This window comes from Pezoporus occidentalis, unplaced genomic scaffold (genome assembly GCF_034315485.1).
Source record: "Pezoporus occidentalis ecotype Australia unplaced genomic scaffold, CSIRO_AGI_Poc_V1 ctg9, whole genome shotgun sequence".
Taxonomy (NCBI): Eukaryota; Metazoa; Chordata; class Aves; order Psittaciformes; family Psittacidae; genus Pezoporus; species Pezoporus occidentalis.
This window is the reverse complement of record NW_026916262.1, coordinates 6,070,105-6,092,798: the sequence shown is the minus strand read 5'-3', so window position 1 is coordinate 6,092,798 and position 22,694 is coordinate 6,070,105. Positions and strand designations below refer to the sequence as shown.

General features: G+C 41.0%; 1 protein-coding gene across 2 annotated transcripts in view; it reads left to right on the top strand.

Moving 5' to 3' along the window:
- Nucleotides 1-22,255, top strand: part of VPS50 (VPS50 subunit of EARP/GARPII complex) — an 89,778-nt gene extending 67,523 nt beyond the window's left edge. For both annotated transcript variants that reach the window (XM_062605062.1, XM_062605063.1), the window contains 6 exons: nt 10,336-10,484; nt 11,459-11,555; nt 11,724-11,882; nt 14,176-14,297; nt 16,641-16,830; nt 21,496-22,255. In XM_062605062.1, coding sequence (XP_062461046.1) covers nt 10,336-10,484; nt 11,459-11,555; nt 11,724-11,882; nt 14,176-14,297; nt 16,641-16,830; nt 21,496-21,615 — 837 coding nt within the window. In that variant the 3' untranslated portion in view covers nt 21,616-22,255. The remainder of the gene's footprint in view (nt 1-10,335; nt 10,485-11,458; nt 11,556-11,723; nt 11,883-14,175; nt 14,298-16,640; nt 16,831-21,495) is intronic.
- The last annotated feature ends 439 nt before the right edge of the window (nt 22,256-22,694 follow it).

Sequence of the window (22,694 nt, the reverse complement as noted above, 5' to 3'; positions counted from 1 at the left end):
AAAATTCTTCTCTCTTATCTTTAGATTATTGTAAATTGCTATCTGAAAATATCCATGTCTGTTGTGGGGTTCAGCCTCATGGCTTGTTGGGAATTTGGGGCCTTTTGCATAGTCTTCTATTCATGGTAACATTATTAAGGGCTATCATTTCTGCTGCCTTTCAGTTCATTTTATTTTAATGAAGATAATCTGAATCTGATAGTTCTGAATCTGTAACTAAGGTTTTGCCAGAATTGCATGTAGATCAGAATAGTTCCTCTAATCTATCAGTGCCTGTGGAGGTTAAGTTCTGTCATCTATGTCAAGACTCTTTGGTAATTTAGACTGGATGATTCTTAGCTTTCCTTTTGGACTTTGTCTATTCCTTTTTTGAGATAGTAAGTGGATGAAGGCCTTTTACTCTATATTATTGTCAGGAGGTAGAGGAATAATTGAAGGATTTAGAGGCCGTCTCCTTTCTGTAGACTTTCTGTAGTTCTGTTTGGGATTGAATTAATGCTTGCTAATGCTTGCTAATGCTTTACACCAGATACCTTTTTAGGATACTGCTTTTATTATTGTTTAGCTGAATTGTATGTTTCCTTTGTGAAGGAGAAGGCAAAGTGGAAGGGGTGTTCCAGTTCTGGCAAGGTAAAGCTGAGCTGCAGTTAACATTCTTTCTTGCATTTTTGTAGCATCTTCAGTATGAAGAATATGGAGGTCAGTTGGAGGCATTCCATGTAGTTCCTCATGGAGTTCTCTATTCTAAGTTTATACTCCACAATTAGTACAGTGCAAGAAGTGTCTGTCCTTTTAATATACACTGTACTTACAGTATACTAAGCATACTTGATAAAGAAGTACTGTCCTGATTTTCATTTAGACCACTGAGAGGTAGAGTCAGGTTTCTTACAGCGTCTGAGCAAAAAGGATGCAGCAATTTAAAGAGCTTTGTCTCCTCTTCCCTGCATCCCTCCTCATGCATCACATACTCTCTGCTTCTGCTGGAGGGTCCTTGTCCCCTCTAAGTAGTACTCAGCTGTAGCTGAATCACTTCTCTGCTCTTTCACAATCTAATATTTCATAGCAAAGCCAACTTCATAAAACTGCAGTCCACCTGCAGTTTAAATTAATGTTTTAGACTGTGAACAGGAAATAGCTGAGATATGAACATGTGTTCAGTTGTGTTAACTTCACCACAGGGCAGTTATGTGACACCTCAGCTGTGATACATATTATTCATGTCTCTCTGCTGCTCCTGCACTGATGTAATAGAAAACATTATAGTAAATAAAAAAGCCAAAACAATAAACAACCACCAAAGCTCACCACTTCAGTGGGAAGTAAATGTGGCACTGCTCCTTGTATTTCTGGTACAAAACCATGTTTGTAATTTGGATTATTTTTTTTTTTAGTTTGGATGTTTTGTATGATGTAATCAAAATGACAATGATGAAGGGACTTTAAGATGAAAATAATGAAAGGGCTTAACTCTTTACAGGATTGAGCAAGCTTTTTCTTTAGGTACTACTGCTTTAAATTTGTTTCCTATTTCAAACTTTTATAAATATTCCAGTAATGAGGTTTTGTCCAGCGATGGCTTTTGTTCATCTCTGCGCCACTAATATAGATACTAGTTTAAGTATGGTCTGAAACTTCTTTTAGAATCATAGAATAGTTAGGGTTGGAAAGGACCTTAAGATCATCTAGTTCCAACCCCCCTGCCATGGGCAGGGATACTTCACACTAAACCATCTCACCCAAGACTTTGTCCAACCTGGCCTTGAGCTCTGCCAGGGACTTCCTTGGGCAGCCCATTCCAGTGCCTCATCACCATTACAGTAAAGAACTTCCTGCTTATATCCAGTCTAAACTTCTGCTGTTTAAATTTTAACCCATTACCTCTTGTCCTGTCACTACAGTCCCTGATGAAGAGTCCCTCCCCAGCATCCCTATAGGCCCCCTTCAGATACTGGAAGGCTGCTATGAGGTCTCCAAGCAGCCTTCTCTTCTCCAGGCTGAACAGCCCCAACTTTCTCAGCCTGTCTTCATACAGGAGGTGCTCCAGTCCCCTGATCATCCTTGTGGTCCTCCTCTGAACTTGTTCCAACAGTTCCATGTCCTTTTTATGTTGAGGACAGCAGAACTGCACACAGTACTCCAAGTGAGGTCTCACAAGAGCAGAGTTAGAGGGGCAAGATCACCTCCTTCAACCTGCTGGTCATGCTCCTTTTGATGCAGCCCAGGATACGGTTGGCTTTCTGGGCTGGGAGCGCACACTGAAGCCAGCTCATGTTCATTTTCTCATCGACCAGCCCCCCCAAGTCCTCCTCCGCAGGGCTGCTTTGAATCTCTTCTCTGCCCACCCTGTAGCTGTGCCTGGGATTGCTCCGACCCAGGTGTAGGACCTTGCACTTGTCATGGTTAAACTTCATGAGGTTGGCATCAGCCCACCTCACAAGCGTGTCAAGCTCCCTCTGGATGGCATTCCTTCCCTGCAGCGTATCAACCGAACCACACAGCTTGGTGCCATCAGCAAACTTGCTAAGGGCGCACTCAGTCCCACTGTCCATGTTAGCAACAAAGACGTTGAACAAGACCAGTTCCAACACCAATCCTGAGGGACACCACTCGTTACTGGTCTCCAGCCGGACATTGAGCCATTGACCACAACTCTTTGTGTGAGGCCATCCAGCCAGTTCTTTACCCACCGAGTGGTCTATCCATCAAATTGATGTCTCTCCAATTTAGAGACAAGGATGTCATGCAGGACAGTGTCGAACGCTTTGCACAGGTCCAGGTAGATGACATCAACTGCTCTACCCCTGTCCATCAGTTCTGTAGCCCCATCATAGAAGGCCACCAAATTGGTCAGGCAGGATTTCCCCTTAGTGAAGCCATGCTGGCCGTCACTAAGCACCTTGTTGATTTTCATGTGCCTTAGCATGCCTTCCAGGAGAACCTGCTCCAGGATTTTGCCAGGCACAGAGGTGAGACTGACGCCTCTGTAATTTCCCCTTCTTGAAAACGGGGGTTATATTTCCCTTTTTTCAGTCATCGGGAACTCCACCTGACTGCCATGATTTTTCAAATATTATGGCCAGTGGCTTAGCAGCTTCATTCGCCAGCTCCTTCAGGACCCACGGATGGATCTCATCGGGTCCCATGGACTTGTGCGCATTCAGGTTCTTAAGATGGTCTCAATCCAGATCTTCTCCTGTGGTGGGCCTAAGGTCTTCATTCTCACAGTGCCTGCGTCTGCCTTCCAAGACTTGGGTGGTGTGGTCAGAGCACTTGCTGGGGAAGGTTGAGGCAAATAAGTCATTCAGAACCTCAGCCTTCTCCAAAACTGGGGTAGCCAGTTCTCCTGATAACTTCTGGAGAGGGCCCACGTTGTCCCTACTCTGTCTTTTATTTGTAATGTACCTATAGAATCCTTTCCTGTTATCTTTCACATCCCTCGCCAAGTTTAATTCTAACTGGGCCTTAGCTTTCCTAACCTGGTCCCTGGGTTCCTGGAAGGAAGTTGTCTTCCACACCATTGAGGAACCTCCTGGATTGTTCATGCCGGGCTGTACCATCGCCCCAGCAGGTATCAGGGTGGTTGAAGTCCCCCATGAGAGCAAGGGCCTGTGAGCATGAAGCTGTTCCTATCTGTCTATAGTGCTTCATCCGCAGGTTCTCCTTGATCAGGCGGTCTGTAGCAGATCCCTTTAACCCTGACCCACAAACTCTGTGGACTGCTCACCTGTCCCCAGACAGAGTTCCATACTCTCCAGCCTATCCCTAACGTAAAGGGCCACTTCCCCTCCCCTCCTGCCAGGCCTGTCCTTCCTAAAGAGCCTGTAATCTTCCATTCCAACACTCCAGCCTTGGGAGCCATCCCACCATGTTTCTGTGAAGCCTATTACATCATACCGCTGTACACGTGCACACATCTCTAATTCCTCTTGTTTGTTCCCCATGCTATGGGCACTTGTATAGAGGCATCTGAGCCAAGCTCCAAATGAAGCCGGCTCATTGGCTGGAATATCTCTACGTTGTTCCAAGCATTTATTGTAGGTGCTGGCAACTGACTGGCAGTGTTGGGATGAATCGATGCCCCCCTCCCCCAACACATCTAGTTTAAAGCTTTCTTGACCAGTCTGGCAAGCCTCCTACCAAAACTCCTCTTCCCTTTCGTTCAGACTAGCTCCATTAGCCTCCAGTAGGCCTGGCCTCCCAAATTGAGTCCCATGTTCTAAATACCCAAACCCCTAACTATGGCACCATTTTTTATGTATAAATGAAATAGGTTTAGTTAAAAAAAAGTTAAAGGGTCCTACTAATTAGCTAAACTGTCTTTATTTGCTTTCTTATAGTTAAGTTATATTTACTTACACTGGAAGTGTGCTAGGAGCTTAGCGATTAACTAGTTTTCTGTGTCTAAGCTACTTGCCTTTGCCTTAACAAAATACTTGTAGGCTAACTCAAAAGGATAAAAAATACAAGCACTTTGAGTATTAAAGTGTGCAGTTTAATTTCTAAGAGGTAAGAGAACCATATGACTTTTAAAGATTTGTTTGGCTATGTTGTACTGAATTTCATATTGTGTATCTGAACTTCATATTCAGGCCTTTCCACAGCTAGTGCAAAATAGCTTCAGCACAGATTTCTCCTATGCAGCAGCTTCAGAGCTAATAATTTGGATCCAGAAATAGCATTCTGCAAGCTGTGTTTCATTCATACCAGTAGGATGTATTAAAAGGAAAACAGAAAGAGAAAAATGAAAAGGGGAGGAAGTGCTATATTTTCAGCCTCACTATAATGCTAAGGTGGGGTTTTGGTTAGGCAAAATACATCAAAACAAGTGCCTTTTTCTGAGCCGCCTACATCTCCTCACTGATAGTTCTGCTGACTGGGGTATGTAGAGATACCTACACACATTTGGTCTTTGTAATTTCTAACAGGAATGTGGTTTTGCAACAGTAATGTTTGTATTAGTCTGTTGAGACCAGTAAGCCCCAAAGTAGGTACAAGGCATCAATCAAATTTATGTGATCTAAGATAACTAGTGATTCGGAAGGGAAATTTCTACTTCTGATTCCTTGCTGTATCTGTCTCTAAGCAGCTTCCTTATCTTCACAAAATGTAACGTAGTCATGGTACTGCCGTTACCTAGATGTTTGTGAATGTCCTGTGTATGCAAATAACTGCCTTGAATGATACTGCTGCTTCCAAAAGTGAGATTTTTGGGCAGATAACCGTGGAATACTCATAAATATTTCATTGCAAACTGGATTGATCAAGTAAAACTGAGATTTAAAATGAAGTTTGTCAGAGTTACTGTGCCCTACAGCAGTAGAAAATAAATCACTGCAGTAAAACAGTATATAAGCATTGCAATGCAATGCATAGAAGAGTAGGAGGGAGGAATCACTGGTATGAAGAAGTATCAGTTAATGTATTTTAGGTTCTGCTTTTGCTTTAGCTTTTGGGCTTTTTCCCCCTTAAAGTATATATCTTTTGGCAGACAGTAGCTTAGAGATCTAAGGTGCAGACATGGAAAATGTAGATTTTTCATCTGTACAAATAAGATAAGGATTGAGAGGAAAGCTTTTTTTCTTTGTGCTTGTCTTTCCGCCCAGTTTTGGCTTTGACCTTTCAATGCTGTGGAACGGTATGGCTCAGTTACACTAATCCCAGTTCTGGAAACAGGCAATTTGGTTTTATTTAAAATGTCAGCACATAGTCCTGCGTGGACATATACCGTTTTATATCCTGGTTTAGCATCCCAATGGCAAGCTCTGAAGAGTCTTGGCTGTGGGATTCTTTACTCGACATGGCAGTGCCTAGTGCAGGACGCTGCTCCTAAATACATAGCTAAGCTCCTCACTGAAATGGTAGCTGTGGGCTGTGATTCTTAGTGAAGTCTTGTTTAATCGAAGATAATTTCTCCAACTTTTACAGTCCTTGCTTGGTCTCCTGCTCCTTCAAAGAAAAAAGCCTGAAGGAAAAAGGACAATTTGTGATTTATTTATATATTTGTTTGTTTTTCCCTAGAAAGATGTGTACAACATACATAATGACAATATGTTGTGTGAATTGCTTGTCAAGGGGTAAGAACTTTCTGTATACAAAAGGAAGTTCTGTCATGAAAAGCACTTTGAAAACATACTTGGACTTCTGCAACTGTTTTGCTTCTTCACATTATTAATCTAGAGCTCTTGATATAACTTCCTATTTATTTGCTTGACTGTATTACCCAAGTAGACTGGAATGATTTAGTGAAGCTTTCCAACTTACTTCCTTGGATAAGTTTTCTGGGCTTTGGCAATTGCTTTGTCTCTCTTTGGGCAATCATTGAGCCATCTCATTTTAGTCCCTTCAGGCTCTTCTTGCTGGGCACCCAAAGCTTGGGCTGATTCCTAGTCCCAGAGAACTGCAGGTGTCCACAGAGTTACAGTTGAGCGCCTGGGAATCATCATCAGCTCCTACTGAAAATCTTTCTTTGGATAAGAAAAATGCTGCAGTAAAAATGTGTGTGAATGTACCAGATTTGCTTACGTGAGTTTGTAAGGTAGTGGTTTGGGTTCCCATGGGTCTGAGAGCGTGTGTGCTTTTGTGCAGAGGCTCTTCTGATACTTATTTTCTGAGGCATAGTTAATAGCTTATTTCTAAGTTGTCTATCAACACAGAGTGATTCCTGATAGAGGCCTTGTTGCATTAGGCTAGATGAGATAGCAATAAACTCACTAACCTTTGGTATTTTTTGATGCAGAAGTCTGCCACTTAATTTTGAATGCTAAGAAATGTATGAAATGCAAAGATCCAAGAAATTTCTGCACAGATTTTATTGAATTCTGTTCCTGAAGTCAGTGGGACTGATCTAACTGAGGTTTTGGATGTGTTTTTTGACAAAAACCACATGGTCATTTAATAATTTCTATTAATGAAGGCTGGAGGAAAAAAAACACATGCATTATGGAAGCCCCATCAGAGTGATCTTGTGCTTTTCTTGGGGTTTGGCACACTGGCTATTTCCTTGGGTTTCATTTTTGCTATCAACATGCTTTTTCACCACTTTCTTATTGGAACAAACCAGGAGAATTAAATGCTTGTACTGTGTTTGGCCAGTAGATTTGAACTAGAGTTTGACTCCCTGGTTGAACCCTAGTATCCCTTTGACTTAGCCAGTTGTCTCATGCACGTTTTGTGTCTTCAGGTGCAACATGACTTCAGCATTTAAAAGGTTCACAAGGTATTTAGCTTCATAGGAAGCAGGGAGATAGAAAAGAAAAAGTTTAAAGTGTATCTCAATACTGAAGTGATGGGCAACTTTGGAGTGCATAAATACAAAATTAAGTCTTTGTAATATTTGGGTTTTACATAATTTGTAATTAGTCTTTGAAAGAAACAAAGATGCTTAAACCTTTACCACTGATACTGCTCCCCCAGCTCTGTGGCTGAACAGAGCTTTAGAACAGTCTCCTAAGACTAGAGAATTGGTTGATGGGCTGTAGGTTTTGGTGGTTTTTTTTTGATAATGTGTAAACAGTTCAAATCTTCTTTTTGTTTGTTTGTTAACTTTTTGAGAATGACTTGAAAAAGAGAAAGCAGATAAAGAGTGGGTTTTGGTAGTTAAGAGTATCTTTGATTCAGTCAGGATTTTTAGAGAATTGACTGTTATGCCTGGATGGTTAGATTTTATTGCCTGTCTGCAGTCTGCTTGTGGATGTACTAGGTAGGTATCTTCAGAGCTGACTAGAAGAGGTTACATGAGTTTTAGCACATACCCAGGCCTTTTGGCTTGCAAAACCATTCTGATAGACTCAGCAGAATGCAAACTTCATGGTATTGTGAAATGTCAGGCCTATTTAATTGCAGATTTATCTGGCTGAGCCTGAACACAGATCAGAACAAAGAGAATTCATTTTTCAACTAACACAGTGATGTGGCTAGTCTTTTGTAATCATTCCCGTGCTCAGTGCAACTTATCTGATAGTATTTACTGTAAGCTTCTTTTAGAAGTCTTTTCTTCTGCTCCTTGATCTCTTTATGTGAGATCTTTTAGCGCTTCAAATGATGTGTTGATGGTATTGCTCAGTCATCAGTCTTTGGTTTTAATGTCAGAATTTCTGCGAAGATCCTTCAAGGCTCCCTGTTTATCTGTTTTCTGCTTCTGTAACCTATTATAGGGATGGGGTTTTTCTTAGAAGTCTGAAGATAACTTCTTCACCCTTGATAGTGAGAACTCTGCTTTCCCAGTCTGTGCTTTGTTCCATCTGCTGTACCCATTTTTATGTTTGTGTTTGAGATTTTTGGCAGACGCAGAACTGAAAGAGCCTTTCTGATTTAGGAAATCCACCTCTCTGTTGCCTCGGACTGTTATATGATAGGAGGTAACTGTCAACTAAAATTCAAGATAAAGTGGAACTTGTGATTATTTTTTTTTTGTTCCCCCACACTTCAAACCATTTTCAACAGCTTGGACACTGTTATCTTCCCCACTTGTCTTATATTCTTAATGTCACTTTTGGCTTGGTTTTCATCTAAGCAATAAACACATTCTGTTGCTGCTTTGTCTATAGCAGCAAAGTGTTGATCTTTCTGCTCACTCTGTATCACTTAAATTCTCACCAAGTCTTTACACATTTTGACATAATCTGTTTTTGCCTGCCCTGCCTTTAATTGCTGCAGCATAATCACAATGGATCTGTCAGATATTTTGCTGCCAGAATAACCTCCCTATTGTTTTTTTGCTTTTCAGCTGGTCAGCTGTGCAGTACCTTTTCTCTTGGCTTTTCAAGATCTTCAATGCATATTTTTCCTTGTCTCAAGCCTGGTATTTAGAATGAGTTAGACAGTGACTTAGTTCCATTGTTGTTTCTAATGCTCACTGATCTCCTTTTCTTCTTAGGCAAAACTGTCTAAAAAGCGTGAATAGAAATACTCTATTTCATGGCACTCCTCATAGTTGTTCACTGCTGTGAAGCCTGAAGAAACTGCTGGTGACTGTTGTGGTCAGCTTGAGTCTATTTTTCCTCCTCCTTCTTTAATTATGTCACTGCAATTTATTTCTATCTCCAACTGGAAAAAAAAAACACCCCCCCCCCCCCCCCCCCAAAAAAAAAAACAAAAAACCCACCACCCCATTAAAAAAAACACCAGAAACACCCAAACCCAAACTGTAAAGCTGCTATATTTATTATCATGTTTTTGACTTTGTCTTTGTCCAGTTTTACAGCAATCTGAGAATTATGCTAATTTGTTTTTTTGAGTTGAACCATAAATGTCATATTAGGCATTATTGTTGTCATATTGGTTGTGTTCATATCTTATTTTATAGCGGACATGTTGTGCAGCTGATCTTGCTTTTGAAGAAATTAGTTTTAGCACTACTTTGTCCCTATGTTACTACCCAAATTTGTTATGTATGTTATTTTTTATGTATTCTGGGTTCTATATCACCTTCGTTTCATAGTATTTCTTATATTTTTATAGCCTTTGTGTAAGCAGTAAGCATGATATAAGTGATTAGTCTAAAGCCAGAACTACGTTTATGTTTTCATGTACTGATATGGTTTTGGTAAATAGCTAAGCTTCAGATGGGTGTCTGTTTATACATCTACTTAGACCAATATGATAGCTCTGGGAATTTCTTTCTTCTGTGATTCCCCTTCTAGCTGTAACATGTACTTAATATTCCTCAAATGCAGAGGTGAGGCTTTTTTCACTTTGTCACCCCCCTCATTCTGCCCCCCTCCCCCCAGTTTTTTTTTCCCTGGTTTTTGGTTTGGGGTTTTGTTGTTTGGTTTTTAGTTTTACAACAGCTGTAACCTGTTTCTTATTACAGATTCTTTTCCTCTGCTATGAATATTTCCTTGCATTTTACATTTGAGATGTTTGCAGGATAGAAGTTTTTATGGAATGAGAACTTGTTTAGAAACATCATTTGTATTTTACTCCAGTTAGCTGCAGCTCACATAAACAGTAAAGCTCATGTATAAGTAATACTCCTTTGATTTGTTGCCTTATTTGGTTGCTGTCAAATTGAAGATATGATTTCTGAGGGTGAGAAGTCAGTCTCCCAGTAGGCAGTTGGGCTAAAGCCTGTATGAGCAAGAAGGTGGAGTAAGAATTTTGTTCTGTGCCTTTTTTTCTTTCCCCTTAAATACTGACCTGCATGAGATGATTTTTTTCCACCTGTTTAAACACCACACAGTTCAAATAGAAAATTCTTTTCATTCAGGCTTGATTAAAATTACAACTTAGAATTAGAACCATTCCTTCATCTGATCTGTCATCTGAAACTGCTCAGCTGGAGCCATTCTTGCCGTCTTTGTGGTTTTTCATTTGTTTAATTCTTTGTTTTAGGACATCTCTGCTGATCCCACAGGAACTCTCACAGCTGCTGAAGAGAGAAAGGAGAAGGTGCCAAGCCCACATCTCAGTCATCTTGTAATTTTGACATCTCGCAATTCGCTGTATGGTTTGGCAGAGAGAGTGGTGGCCACGGAGTCTTTGTAGGTTATTTACTATACATTGCATTTTGTGGTCACTGGAAGCTATGGATTGTTTAAGAGATTGTGATTACAAGCCAAAACATTCTCGAGAGGTCAAAAATTCCTGCGTCTCAATGTGATTTTAAATATGAGTGATAGAGGTAATTTCTTAATTAAAGGTAGTGGAGCCTAACCATCTGGTCTAACCACCTGCAAGCATGAGCAATGAAATTTTACTGCAGCTGGTCCAGTAATTTGTGACAGTACAAGGCCAAATCTAACAAGAGAAAAGTTTAATTTTAAAGAGGCTGATGGGAGTATTTAATGTGTATGGTTCATGTAAACCTTATATTAAGTCCTCAAATGGTGATGGCTGAGACTCAGAACTGCTTAGTTCATATTGGTTTGGCTTGGATTGCAATGTTCTTTGCAATGTGTGGAAATGTACCTATGAAGAGGAGATTATAACTAGCAAGTAACACAAAACTCACAAAATAGGTTTTATTTGGTCAAGAATAGTTAGAATTTAGTTAGAAATTTATTTTTTGTTATGATGTTATTAACCAATGCTACCCCTGAGAAAGAATGTGATCTCATATTCTATCTTTGAGAGATTGCCTTATATATATGTAATGAGGAACGCTATTTTCGAATTCTGACATAGATTTGTTAATATTGATACTGACTGCCCTACAGTATGGCAATTACGGGACACTTTTCCACTGACTTTACTATTTGGATCAGAGCTTTGCAGTGTATCCTGCGTAAAACAGAAATATGAATTGTTGGTATTCAAGCGTTAGTGTCTTTATTCATGCATTTTCTTGTTTGCAGTTATATTTTAAAATTGACAGAATTGAGGATACTTGCTGATATATTGTTATGGTTAGGACTAAATATTCCAAGGTTACATATCATTACTGGCAAATATGTCAACTGTAGAGTAAAAGTTGTACAGAGACATGCCAAATGTTACATTTTCTTTGCTTTCAAAGGGTATTTCTGGCTGAGCAGTTTGAGTGTCTTCAGCCTCATCTTGATGCGGTGATGCCAGCTGCCAAGAAGCCTTTTCTTCAACAGTTCTATTCTCAGGTCAGAATTGTGTAATTCACAGCTGATTTTTAAACAAAAGGTTTGAAACTTTGTAGAAGAAGTTTCAAACTTGTACAATATGGTGCAAATACTTATACATTTGAGTTATATATTGCTTTTATTAGCCAGAAATTTACTGAATTGAATTTTATTTCTCTTCTGTTTCAGACAGTGTCAACTGCCAGTGAGCTACGTAAACCTGTTTATTGGATTGTTGCTGCTAAAGCAATTGATTATGAACAAATGCTGCTTCTCATGGCTAATGTGAAATGGGATGTGAAGGAAATCATGTCACAACACAATATATATGTAGATGCTCTTTTAAAGGTGAGTACTTTCTGGGAAACAGCGTGCAAGAGTTTATGTAAACATTAAATTGCTGTAATACTTCACTAAAACTGTGAAGGTAGCATGGTTAAAGCAATACAGCGTCCTGACAAATGGGAATTTGTTAAAAGCAGGTCAGTCCAGAATTTTTATTGTTCTTGCTGCTAGCAGATTGCTTCAGTGATGATTTGTTGACTGCATGGTAGTTGAAAGTGACCATAAAAGTTTAATGAGTTTCCTGTCTTAGTCTTGAATGGTAGATGTATGTGTCATAGCCAGAGCAGCAGTGAGGAAACTTCAGTGACCTGAGATACTGTTTTTTGTTTGGGTTTTTCTGTAGGGTAGGGATGGTTTGGGGTTTTTGGGAGGGGTTGGGGGATCAGTGGAAGATGGGTTTTGCTTGTTTGTTTGTGTTTTTTTTTTAACAAAGGCTATTTGCTGTTCTGCATAATGTTAGTGGTTATCTTTGAGATCATGGGGACTATAGGTCAGACCGGAACTGAGAATGACTGTGCACTATCCAATTGAAGTTGCTGTATTCAGAAGTTAGCATTTGAAAAGGAAGGTAGAAGGGAAGTTGTTCACCCAGCTTCTTAATTGCATTCAGTAGAAGTGGCTTTACAGTTGCTGTGTCTTACACATACAGAACCTGTTCTTGGAAGAATCCCTCTCTCATCCTTTTCTATGTGCCTAAATGATGTTTCTAAAGGTCGTTAAAAGGAAGTTCTGGCAGTGGTAGAATTACACTAATTCTTACACAGAAGCTGAAAAAATATTTTAAGGTTGTGTGAAGTATATATCAGAGAAAAAGTTGTGAATCTGTGCTGAATAGCAAGTTTGATTACACCTTGGTACTTTGTAGCTGTTCTCTGCTTAAAATAAAACAATGCAAAGAAGGAAGAATCTGTTAGAGGATGTATTATTGCACTGAATTTGACTGAATATTTGTGATTACCATTCTATATGCTGCCATGGCTTTTTGAAATCAGTTTGTGCTTAAAACATTTGGTCTTTGCAGTAGAACTTTCTCCTTTCATGGATGTGGAACTGCTGAAGAATTTGCTTCAGGACAGTCAGGGCTAATACCATTTAAAACCATTTCTGGCTTCTGCGTTATATAGCTAATAATGGTTGCTACAGAAGGTTTGAGATTACTGCTGAGCAGTAAGTCATTTGCTGTGTACCCTGGAACTCCAGGAGTGTCAGATGTCAGCACAATGCTTAATTTAAAAACAAACTTATTTTAGCCATGTCTACAGTTACATGAGATTCTGTATTTAGAGCCATAATATGTATGGAAGCAAATGAAGTGGGGAAAGAGAATTGTTCAAGAAATTCATTAGCATGGAGTGTTAGGCACCTTCATCTTCAGGAATGGGTTGCATACCGTTGTGGTACCCTGCTTTCTCTTGCCAAATTCCTCTTTTAGAGAATTTGTGTTAAGCATCAATTATGTGGTCAGATACTAGGTTAAACTGATTGCTGAGATTCCATCCTGATATTTTTCACATACTGGATTTTTGAGAGGCAGGGGGAGAGTGTTTGATACCTTTTTAAAATGGCAGAGGCATTAGTCACTTGCAGCAGACTTATTTCGCTTGGTGTAAGTCACAAAATTACAGTAGCAGTAATTACGTTCAGTTGTGACTAGTGTATCACTCATAGTAACAGCTCAAATCTATCCAGGCTGTTGATGTTTCATGTGGAAACAGGTGCCTTCTCTCAACCTGAATTGTTATCTTGTGTTGCAGTATGCTTTTGAACAGTTAAGATTTGGACTCTTCAGTGGGTGCTCTCAGCTCCTTTTAAAGCACCAGGGAACTTATCTAATGTGAAAGGTTGAAGAATGAGAAGTGGTTACGATATTTCTGAGCTTCTGTTTGAAAGCTGATGGGGGTGGGTATTTAGAAGGATAAAGAAGAATTTTCTTTAGTGGCTGTATATTGACTTTAAAAAAGTTAAAGATGAATTTAGGGAGTGAAGCAATGAAAATGGCATTTGAAGGATTAGCTACTGGGTTAATTTTCAGAGGTGTAAGTTTCTGGGCAAACTGCACCTCTGGGGAACAGAGCAGTATTACTTGAGGTAATGTGAATGATATACTAGAAAGTGGTATGCTTTCTACTTCGTATGTTAAGCTTGTCTCTGCAGTCTGTGCCCATTAAGCTTCTCTGCTTTGTTCTTACTTTTCAGTATGCTCTTTCATGTGCATTTTTAATTCTTTGTTGTGGTTGTTAGGGATGTATAGAGTATGATCCCTTTTAAGCTAAAGGAATCTTTCATGTTTCATCAGGAGTTTGAAGAATTTAACAGAAGGTTGAACGAGGTGTCTAAGAGAGTCCGTATTCCTCTGCCAGTCTCCAACATCCTTTGGGAGCACTGCATACGCTTGGCCAATAGAACTCTTGTGGAAGGGTAAGCAGTTCATGAAACTCTTGCTTTTGGGTAAATATGTCCATAATGATAATGTCTATTTTATGCAATTGAAAGTTCTAATTTTGTAGTGCACTGGTAAGTTCTTGTGCTTTTGGAGGCCTAAAAAATACCAAGCCGTAACATAGTCCTTAAGCAGTTGTTTCATGGAGTCTGGTACAGCATTAAGTTTAAAGGGAATGTTTAAAGTACCTGCATACTGATGAAGAATGACACCGAGTGTTTTACTGAAGCATTTGAAACAACGTATTTTTCTTTCAAAGAAACTTCTATATGAAAATTGTAATTTCCCGACAGAACAAAGAAGAATGTTGAAGTGTAATTGTCAGTATCTCTATGGTGATGCCATTTGTCTTTGCCAGGAAGAAGGATGGAGTTGTCAACCTGAACAGTTATTTTAGAATAGCCACAAAGCAGGATTTTTCCAAATTCACCAGAAGCAGAGAGGTGTCTTAGTTGGCTTGATCAATAGAGGCTCAAGCACCTTAATCAAGAACTGCTACACCTTGCCCATCCCTCCCTCCTTAATCAGTGACCCAGTCTTTTCAGAGTCAGTATTGGAGCCTGAGTATTGTAGTCTTTTCATCCACTGTATTTATTTTTGTGTCCTTGTCGCCTTGCTACATATGTCTGGGCTCTCATCGCAACTACTTCTGCATTATAGAATACATGCTGTCTTCCACTCCTTCTGCATATGTTTCCATATTTCTTTCTTGGTTATCTTTACCCTTTGCACTCCTTACTACCTATTTTACTACCTTCCATCCCACTCTCCTGCTGTCTGGTCTAATTTAGGACCTCAACAACATGCTGTTTCTCCAAATGTTAGCTGTCTGTTGAGGATCGACAGCTTCCACTGCTTCCATGAAATGATCATTTTTATACTCATGCCCATTTCTTTTTATGCCATCATCCTGTTGCAGTCTCTTAAGAGATCAATTTCATTTTTCAGGGAGACTAAATCCAGCCATGAAACTCCCTCTGGCTTCTGGGTTCCCTTGTCTGACATGACCTATACAACTGTCTTCTCGTTTTGAAATTTTGTTTTCTGTTTATTGTGCCTCAAGTCAAAGTGGAACAAAAGCATCTTTCTTCACCCCCTGGCCCTTTTCCTTTCAAGTGGGTAGCACCATTAGTCACTATGCCCCAACCCTTGTGCCTGTTTTGGACTTGTTTCTTTTTCTTGACAATGTTACTCATCTTTCGTGACTGCATTGTTCACAAATCACTTAGTTCTTAGCTCCAAACATCATCACTCATATGTCTTGCTCCACACTGCATTTTTGGTTCCTGCTTGTGACTAAGCATGAAACTTTCACCTTTTCTTTCACCTAAACATTTCACTGTCTGGTCAGAGTGGACTGGGAATACCTTTCTGATACGATTTGTCCTGTGCCTTTAAATTTTGCCCTGCCCTATCTCCTAGTTCTGTGTTCTTTCCTGTTTTCCATCTGGCTTCTTGAAGTACTTCAGTATGTCCTATTGAGAATCATTGTCCAGTGGTGGGCTGGATTAAGTCTATCAATACGCTGTGCCTCATACCAAAGCTTTTTTATTTCCTGTACAGAGTTGAAATTGGCACTGCTAAGGGCATTGCAGTGTCATTTCCTTTGATCTTTACAAATGCAATTTCTTATCCATTTAAAAACTGCAAAAATAATTTTCCTGATTTGCTGCCTAACACCCCATTGTAATCCTTCCTGGTGTTACCCTGCTCTAAGCTCATCTGCTGTTTCTTCTTTGAGCTCAAACCTGTCGCCAGTTTTCTGCCAATCTACTCTCATTAAAACATTAATCTTTCACAGAGATCAGCCAGTGCCGCCACCCTTTATCCTCTGGTTGTTCTGGGTGTTTTTGAACAAACAGCTTTGTGCCTTTCTCTGATGTTGTTCACTGTTGATTCAGTAAGCTCCTGGGGACCATTCTTAAAGCTGTGTGTTACGTTTCAGACTTCAGTGGACATTGATCACTTGACGCCACTGTCTAGTGCACTGATCAGCACTGATTTAATTTCCTTTAACCCACTTCTAGTAAGTTGTCCAATGTAGGATTTTTAGTGGCTTTTGGTGTGGGATGGTGGTGGGTTTTTTTTAAGTATCAATGGGTACAATGCGGCTCTAGTCTATGAGTGGGGCTAAAACATTGTACTAATGTAAATAAAACCCTTCATCAGGCATTCTGAGAGAAGTTCTTGTATGCTTTTAACTTAAAACCATAGTTATGTTCCTCCTCAATGCTTGAAATACTAAGTTAAACGACTTTGAGAAGTAACATTCATTTTTAATTCCTTTGAAGTTTTACTTTCCACTGTGTTTCTCTTTTCAGTTACGCCAATGTAAAGAAGTGCAGCAATGAAGGACGTGCCTTGATGCAACTGGACTTTCAACAATTCTTAATGAAACTAGAGAAGTTAACAGACATTAGACCTATTCCAGATAAAGAGTTTGTGGAGACCTACATTAAAGCGTACTACCTAACAGAAAATGACATGGAATGCTGGATAAAAGAACATAAAGTAAGAGTTAAATTTGCATTCTTTTACTGTCAAAAAATATAGAGAAGTAGAGCAAAATTAAGTTTAAAACGTTTGTGTGCTGTTCGGAACATGCCAAAGTCCACATCTTGATCATCAAAAAGTATGGTTTGAAACCACACGAGGAAGTTTTACTTCACCTTTAGGAGTAGATTGCTTAAACTAAATTGTAAAGCACAATGGATAAGACCTTTTTTCTAGATAAGAGCTTATTCTTCCTTCACTTAATAATACTGCATAACATTGCTGTCCAAGATGAGACTGCATTTGTGTTTTGAATGCATTTAGCATGTTTTCATGATAGCATAACCTAACAATTATAACAGGACTGTATAAGTAATAGTCACATGCTGTTGGAGCTGCCCATTGTTGAAGTGAAAAGTCCTTTAAAATGGACCACTTTGAGATCCGTATTTTGGGATTACTTGAAATCATGTTAGAGATAGATGAATGAAATACATCTTTAATATAGTTTTCCTTGTTTTACCTGGAGCCACAAGAGAGCTTGTGAGCTGTTGTTTGGTGACCTGTGTGGAAAAACTCTTGTTTAAATCTACTGGTGGAAGCTATGTTTTTGATGGTGTTGTGTATAAAGGTAGTACTGCCAAATGTGGTGTTTTGTCAGGTGTTAAGAATTGTAGTCTTGACCTTTTTTGCCATTTTTTTCCTTTATCATGTACTGAAATTAACGTTGTTTGGAAAACCTGTAGACAGAAGTATTTAGAAGTTTATTGGAGCTGAGAAGTTAAAAAAAGATGATTAACTTTCATCACAGTTTGTTTAGAAAAATGTAAAAAGAGTAAAAAAATTTATCCTATTTGCATGCCTCTGTTAAGAAAGAAGGAAGGGTCATTGTAGTAGGGGATTCCCTTCTGAGAGGAACAGAGGGCCCGATATGCAGAGTTGACCCTTATCATAGGGAAGTGTGTAGTCTGCCTGGAGCCCGGATCAGGGATATCACCAGGGCGCTCCCCAACCTGGTGCACCCGACAGACTACTACCCGCTGCTGGTCTTCCAGACAGGTGAGGAGGAAGCTGCTTCCCGCAGTCTGAGGGGGATGAAGAAAGACTACAGGGCCTTGGGGCGGATGGTGAAAGAGTCTGGGGCTCAAGTGATCTTCTCCTCACTCCTTCCATCTTCCACTGATGATGTGGGAAGCAATGGGAAGATTCAGTTCATAAACGATTGGCTTCGAGACTGGTGCTACAGGCAGGGCTTTGGATTCTTTGATAACAGCTGGTTTTATAGGGCACCAGTCTGGACAGTGACAAGTGAGAAAGGTTTGTCTCACAGAGGCAAAAGGATGCTGGGGCACGAATTAGCAGGGCTCATTTGGAGAGCTTTAAACTAGATTCGAAGGGGGATGGGGTTGTAGCTGGGCTTGCCCCAGTGGGGCAGCGCTCCAGAATTAATGAAGACTGGGAGGCCTCCTATAATCCTAGGGTGAAATCAGTGTGCTCAGCTCACTCCCTGGAATGTCTGTACACCAATGCGCGCAGCATGGGAAATAAGCAGGAGGAGTTGGAAACCTGTGTTAAGTCAGGAGACTATGATCTGGTGGCAGTTACAGAGACGTGGTGGGACAGCTCACATGACTGGAATATAGTCATGGAGGGCTATGTCCTTTTCAGAAAAGACAGGCCAGCCAGGAGGGGTGGTGGGGTTGCTCTTTATGTGCGGGAGCAACTACAATGCACCGAGTTCTGTCCAGGGACAGATGACGAGCGAGTTGAGAGTCTGTGGGTGAGAATTAAGGGGCAGGCTGGCAGGGGGGATACTGTTGTAGGTGTCTGTTACAGACCACCAGATCAGGGTGAGGAAGTTGACGAGGCCTTCTACAGGCAGCTGAGAGCGGCCTCACAGTCACAGGCCGTGGTCGTCGTGGGGGATTTTAACTTCCCTGATGTTTGCTGGAAGGACCACTCGGCAACCCAGCCACAGTCCAGGAGGTTCCTCCAGTGTATGGATGATAACTTCCTCCTGCAAATGGTGGATGAGCCGACCAGGAGAGGAGCGCTGCTGGATCTCATCCTCACTAACAAGGAGGATCTGGTTGAAGCAGTAAGGGTTGAGGGCTGCCTTGGTTGCAGCGACCACGAGATGGTGGAGTTCAGGATCTTGTGTGGTAGGACTAGTAGAATAGCAAGTAGAATTGCAACCCTGGACTTTAGCAGGGCAAACTTTGGCCTTTTCAAGCAATTGCTAGGGGAAATCGCATGGGCAAGGCTGCTTGAAGGTAAAGGGGCCCAAGATAGTTGGTTGACATTCAAGGACTGCTTTTTCCGTGCTCAAGATCGGAGCATCCCGACACGTAGGAAGTCAGGGAAGAGGGCCAAGAGACCTGCGTGGCTAAATAGGGAATTGCTGGGTATGCTCAAGTGGAAGAGGAGAGTTTACAGGTCATGGAAGGAGGGGCTGGCCACTTGGGAGGAATATAAGGCTGCTGCTAGAGGATGTAGGAAGGCAGCTAGGAGGACTAAGGCAACCTTAGAATTAAACCTGGCGAGAAGGGTCAAGGACAGCAAAAAGAGCTTTTTCAAATACATGGCAGACAAAACTAACACCAGAGGCAATGTAGGCCCACTGATGAACGGGATGGGTGCCCTGGTGACAGAAGATACAGAGATGGCAGAGTTACTGAATGCCTTCTTTGTCTCTGTCTACTCTGCTGCAGGCAGTCCTGAAGAGCCCTGTACCCCTGAGACCTTAGATGAAGTCAGGTCAACGGAGCGGTTTGCCTTAGTCGATGAGGAATGGGTTAGAGATCAGTTGAGCAATCTGGACATCCATAAATCCATGGGTCCAGATGGGATGCACCCGCGGGTGCTGAGGGAACTGGCAGAAGTCATTGCTAGACCGCTCTCCATCATCTTTACCAAGTCTTGGGAAACGGGAGAGGTGCCTGAGGACTGGAGGAAAGCAAATGTCACTCCAGTCTTCAAAAAGGGCAAGAAGGAGGACCCGGGTAACTATAGACCGGTCAGCCTCACCTCCATCCCTGGGAAAGTGATGGAACACCTTATCCTTGGTGCCATCTTAAGGCATATCAAGGATAAGAGGGTTATGAGAGGCAGTCAACATGGCTTCACCAGGGGGAAATCATGTTTCACCAATCTCTTAACCTTTTATGAGGAAATAACACGGTGGATGGATGATGGCAGAGCAGTGGATGTGGTCTACCTTGACTTCAGCAAAGCATTTGACACAGTCTCCCACAGCATCCTCACAGCTAAATTGAGGAAGTGTGGTCTGGATGATCAGGTAGTGAGGTGGACTGCGAACTGGCTGAAGGAGAGAAGCCAGAGAGTTGTAGTCTATGGGGCTGAGTCTAGTTGGAGGCCTGTAACTAGTGGAGTGCCTCAAGGGTCAGTACTGGGACCAGTATTATTTAATATATTCATCAACGATTTAGATGAGGGAATTGAGTGTACTGTCAGCAAGTTTGCTGATGACGCTAAGCTGGGAGGAGTGGCTGACACGCCAGAAGGCTGTGCTGCCATCCAGCGAGATCTGGACAGGCTGGAGAGCTGGGCAGGGAATAACTTGATGAACTATAACAAGGGAAAGTGTAGAGTCCTGCATCTGGGCAGGAACAACCCCAGGTTCTAGTATAGGTTGGGAAACGACCTGTTAGAGAGCAGTGTAGGGGAGAGGGACCTGGGGGTCCTAGTGGACGACAGGATGACCATGAGCCAACACTGTGCCCTTGTGGCTAAGAAGGCCAATGGCATCCTGGGGTGTATTAGAAGGGGGGTGGTTAGTAGGTCGAGAGAGGTCCTCCTTCCCCTCTACTCTGCCCTGGTGAGACCCCATCTGGAATATTGTGTCCAGTTCTGGGCCCCTCAGTTCAAGAAGGACAGGGAGCTGCTGGAGAGAGTCCAGCGCAGGGCAACGTAGATGATTAAGGGAGTGGAGCATCTCCCTTATGAGGAAAGACTGAGGGAGCTGGGTCTCTATAGTTTGGAGAAGAGGAGACTGAGGGGTGACCTTATAAGTGCCTATAAATATATAAAGGGGGAGTGTCACGAGGATGGAGCCAGGCTCTACTCAGTGGCAAACAATGATAGGACAAGGGGTAATGGGTACAAACTGGAACACAAGAGGTTCCACTTAAACTTGAGAAGAAACTTCTTCTCAGTGAGGGTGACGGAACACTGGAACAGGCTGCCCAGGGAGGTTGTGGAGTCTCCTTCCCTGGAGACATTCAAAACCCGCCTGGACACATTCCTGTGTAACATTATCTAGGTGTTCCTGCTCCGGCAGGGGGATTGGACTAGATGATCTTTTGAGGTCCCTTCCAATCTCTAGCATACTGTGTGTGTGCGATACTGCCCAACGTATCGAAAATACATTAAAACTTGATTTATATACATATGTATTCACAGAATTACTTTCTGTGAACTCAGTCCAGCACTATTAAAGTTGTAAGCGTTTTCTGTTATAATCCCCCATATAGCAAAATACAGTTTTGTCCTCTGCCTCCACTGTGTAAACTATCCAGACTTGACTTAAATACCACTTTAAATCTCCGTTGCATACTGACTGCTTCTGTCAGCTGAAAATCCATAGTTTTATGCCTGAGGTTAATTTTCAATGTTCGTCTCATGTTTTATTCTGCCATAACATGATTTGCTTTCATTTGCCAGGAATATTCCACTAAGCAGTTGACCAATCTGGTGAATGTCTGTCTGGGCTCCCACATCAACAAAAAGGCAAGACAGAAGCTGCTAGCCACTATTGATGACATAGACAGGCCTAAAAGATAACTGGAGAAAGCTACCTTTCCCTGTGGCTTGTACCTTTTTCTGTTCACGTGAAGCATGCAGACAAATCTCTCATGGACTAATGACAACATTCTCTTAAAAAGCATTATGCATGACCTTTCTTACCAGCATTGGAGGCACGCTGAAGTGGCATAATGTTCTAAAATATGACTTTTCTAATCTGTAGAATTATTTTCTGTTGTATTTCTTCCTTTTTTTCTTTTCTTTTGTTACATGCCCTTAATAAAGGGCCACTTGTTTGTGTATCATTGGTGAGCTGTATATTTTGCAGAGATGTATACTGTAAGTAATATCAAAGTCAGAGAGAAATACATTGGCTTAATATATAGATGTTGCTCTTTTTTAATAAAAGGGCTACTTGAAAAACTTACTTCTTTTCTCCCTGCTTTCACCCTCAGAATTTGTGCTTAATAATGGACCGGTGTAACATGTAAGGAACTGTACAATATTTGATCGGTGTATCTTGCATGTAGATTAAGAGTGCAGATCAACTAAATACTCTTCTGTTAAAGCCTCTTTTCTTCATATGTATTTAAAAATATCTGTTTATTTCAGAATTAGTCATATCAAAATGATTGACTTCAGATTAATAGAAGGTAATAAATACTGTACACTAATATGATTTCTTTGTGAGACTTTGTTTTCCTACTTCAACAATGCAAAATGTCATTTGCAGTAGAAGTTTGTACTCTTCCTTTCATAGCGCTTCCCTTTTGACCTTCTGCCAGTTTTCCCTGTTCCAAAGCAATAATGCCATGGAACAGGAATAATCAGGGCTGGGGTTTTTTTTGTTTTTTGTTTGTTTGTTTGTTTGTTTTTATGAAGGTTTCAATTGATATTAAAATAATTTTACTATTTCCTGTTCATCCTAAGCAAAGCAACATTGCTTGGCTGCAGTTTTATCCTAGAAATCAGTTTGTCAGAGCATCACAGTCTCCACTGAAGTTTTCGGGTTTGCCTTTGGTTTTCAGTACATAAGGTTTTAGACTTTTAATTTTTTTATTATTACATAATAAGCTTTTTGCAGTACTCTGAGGCCTGTTTAGAGGAGACATGCAACC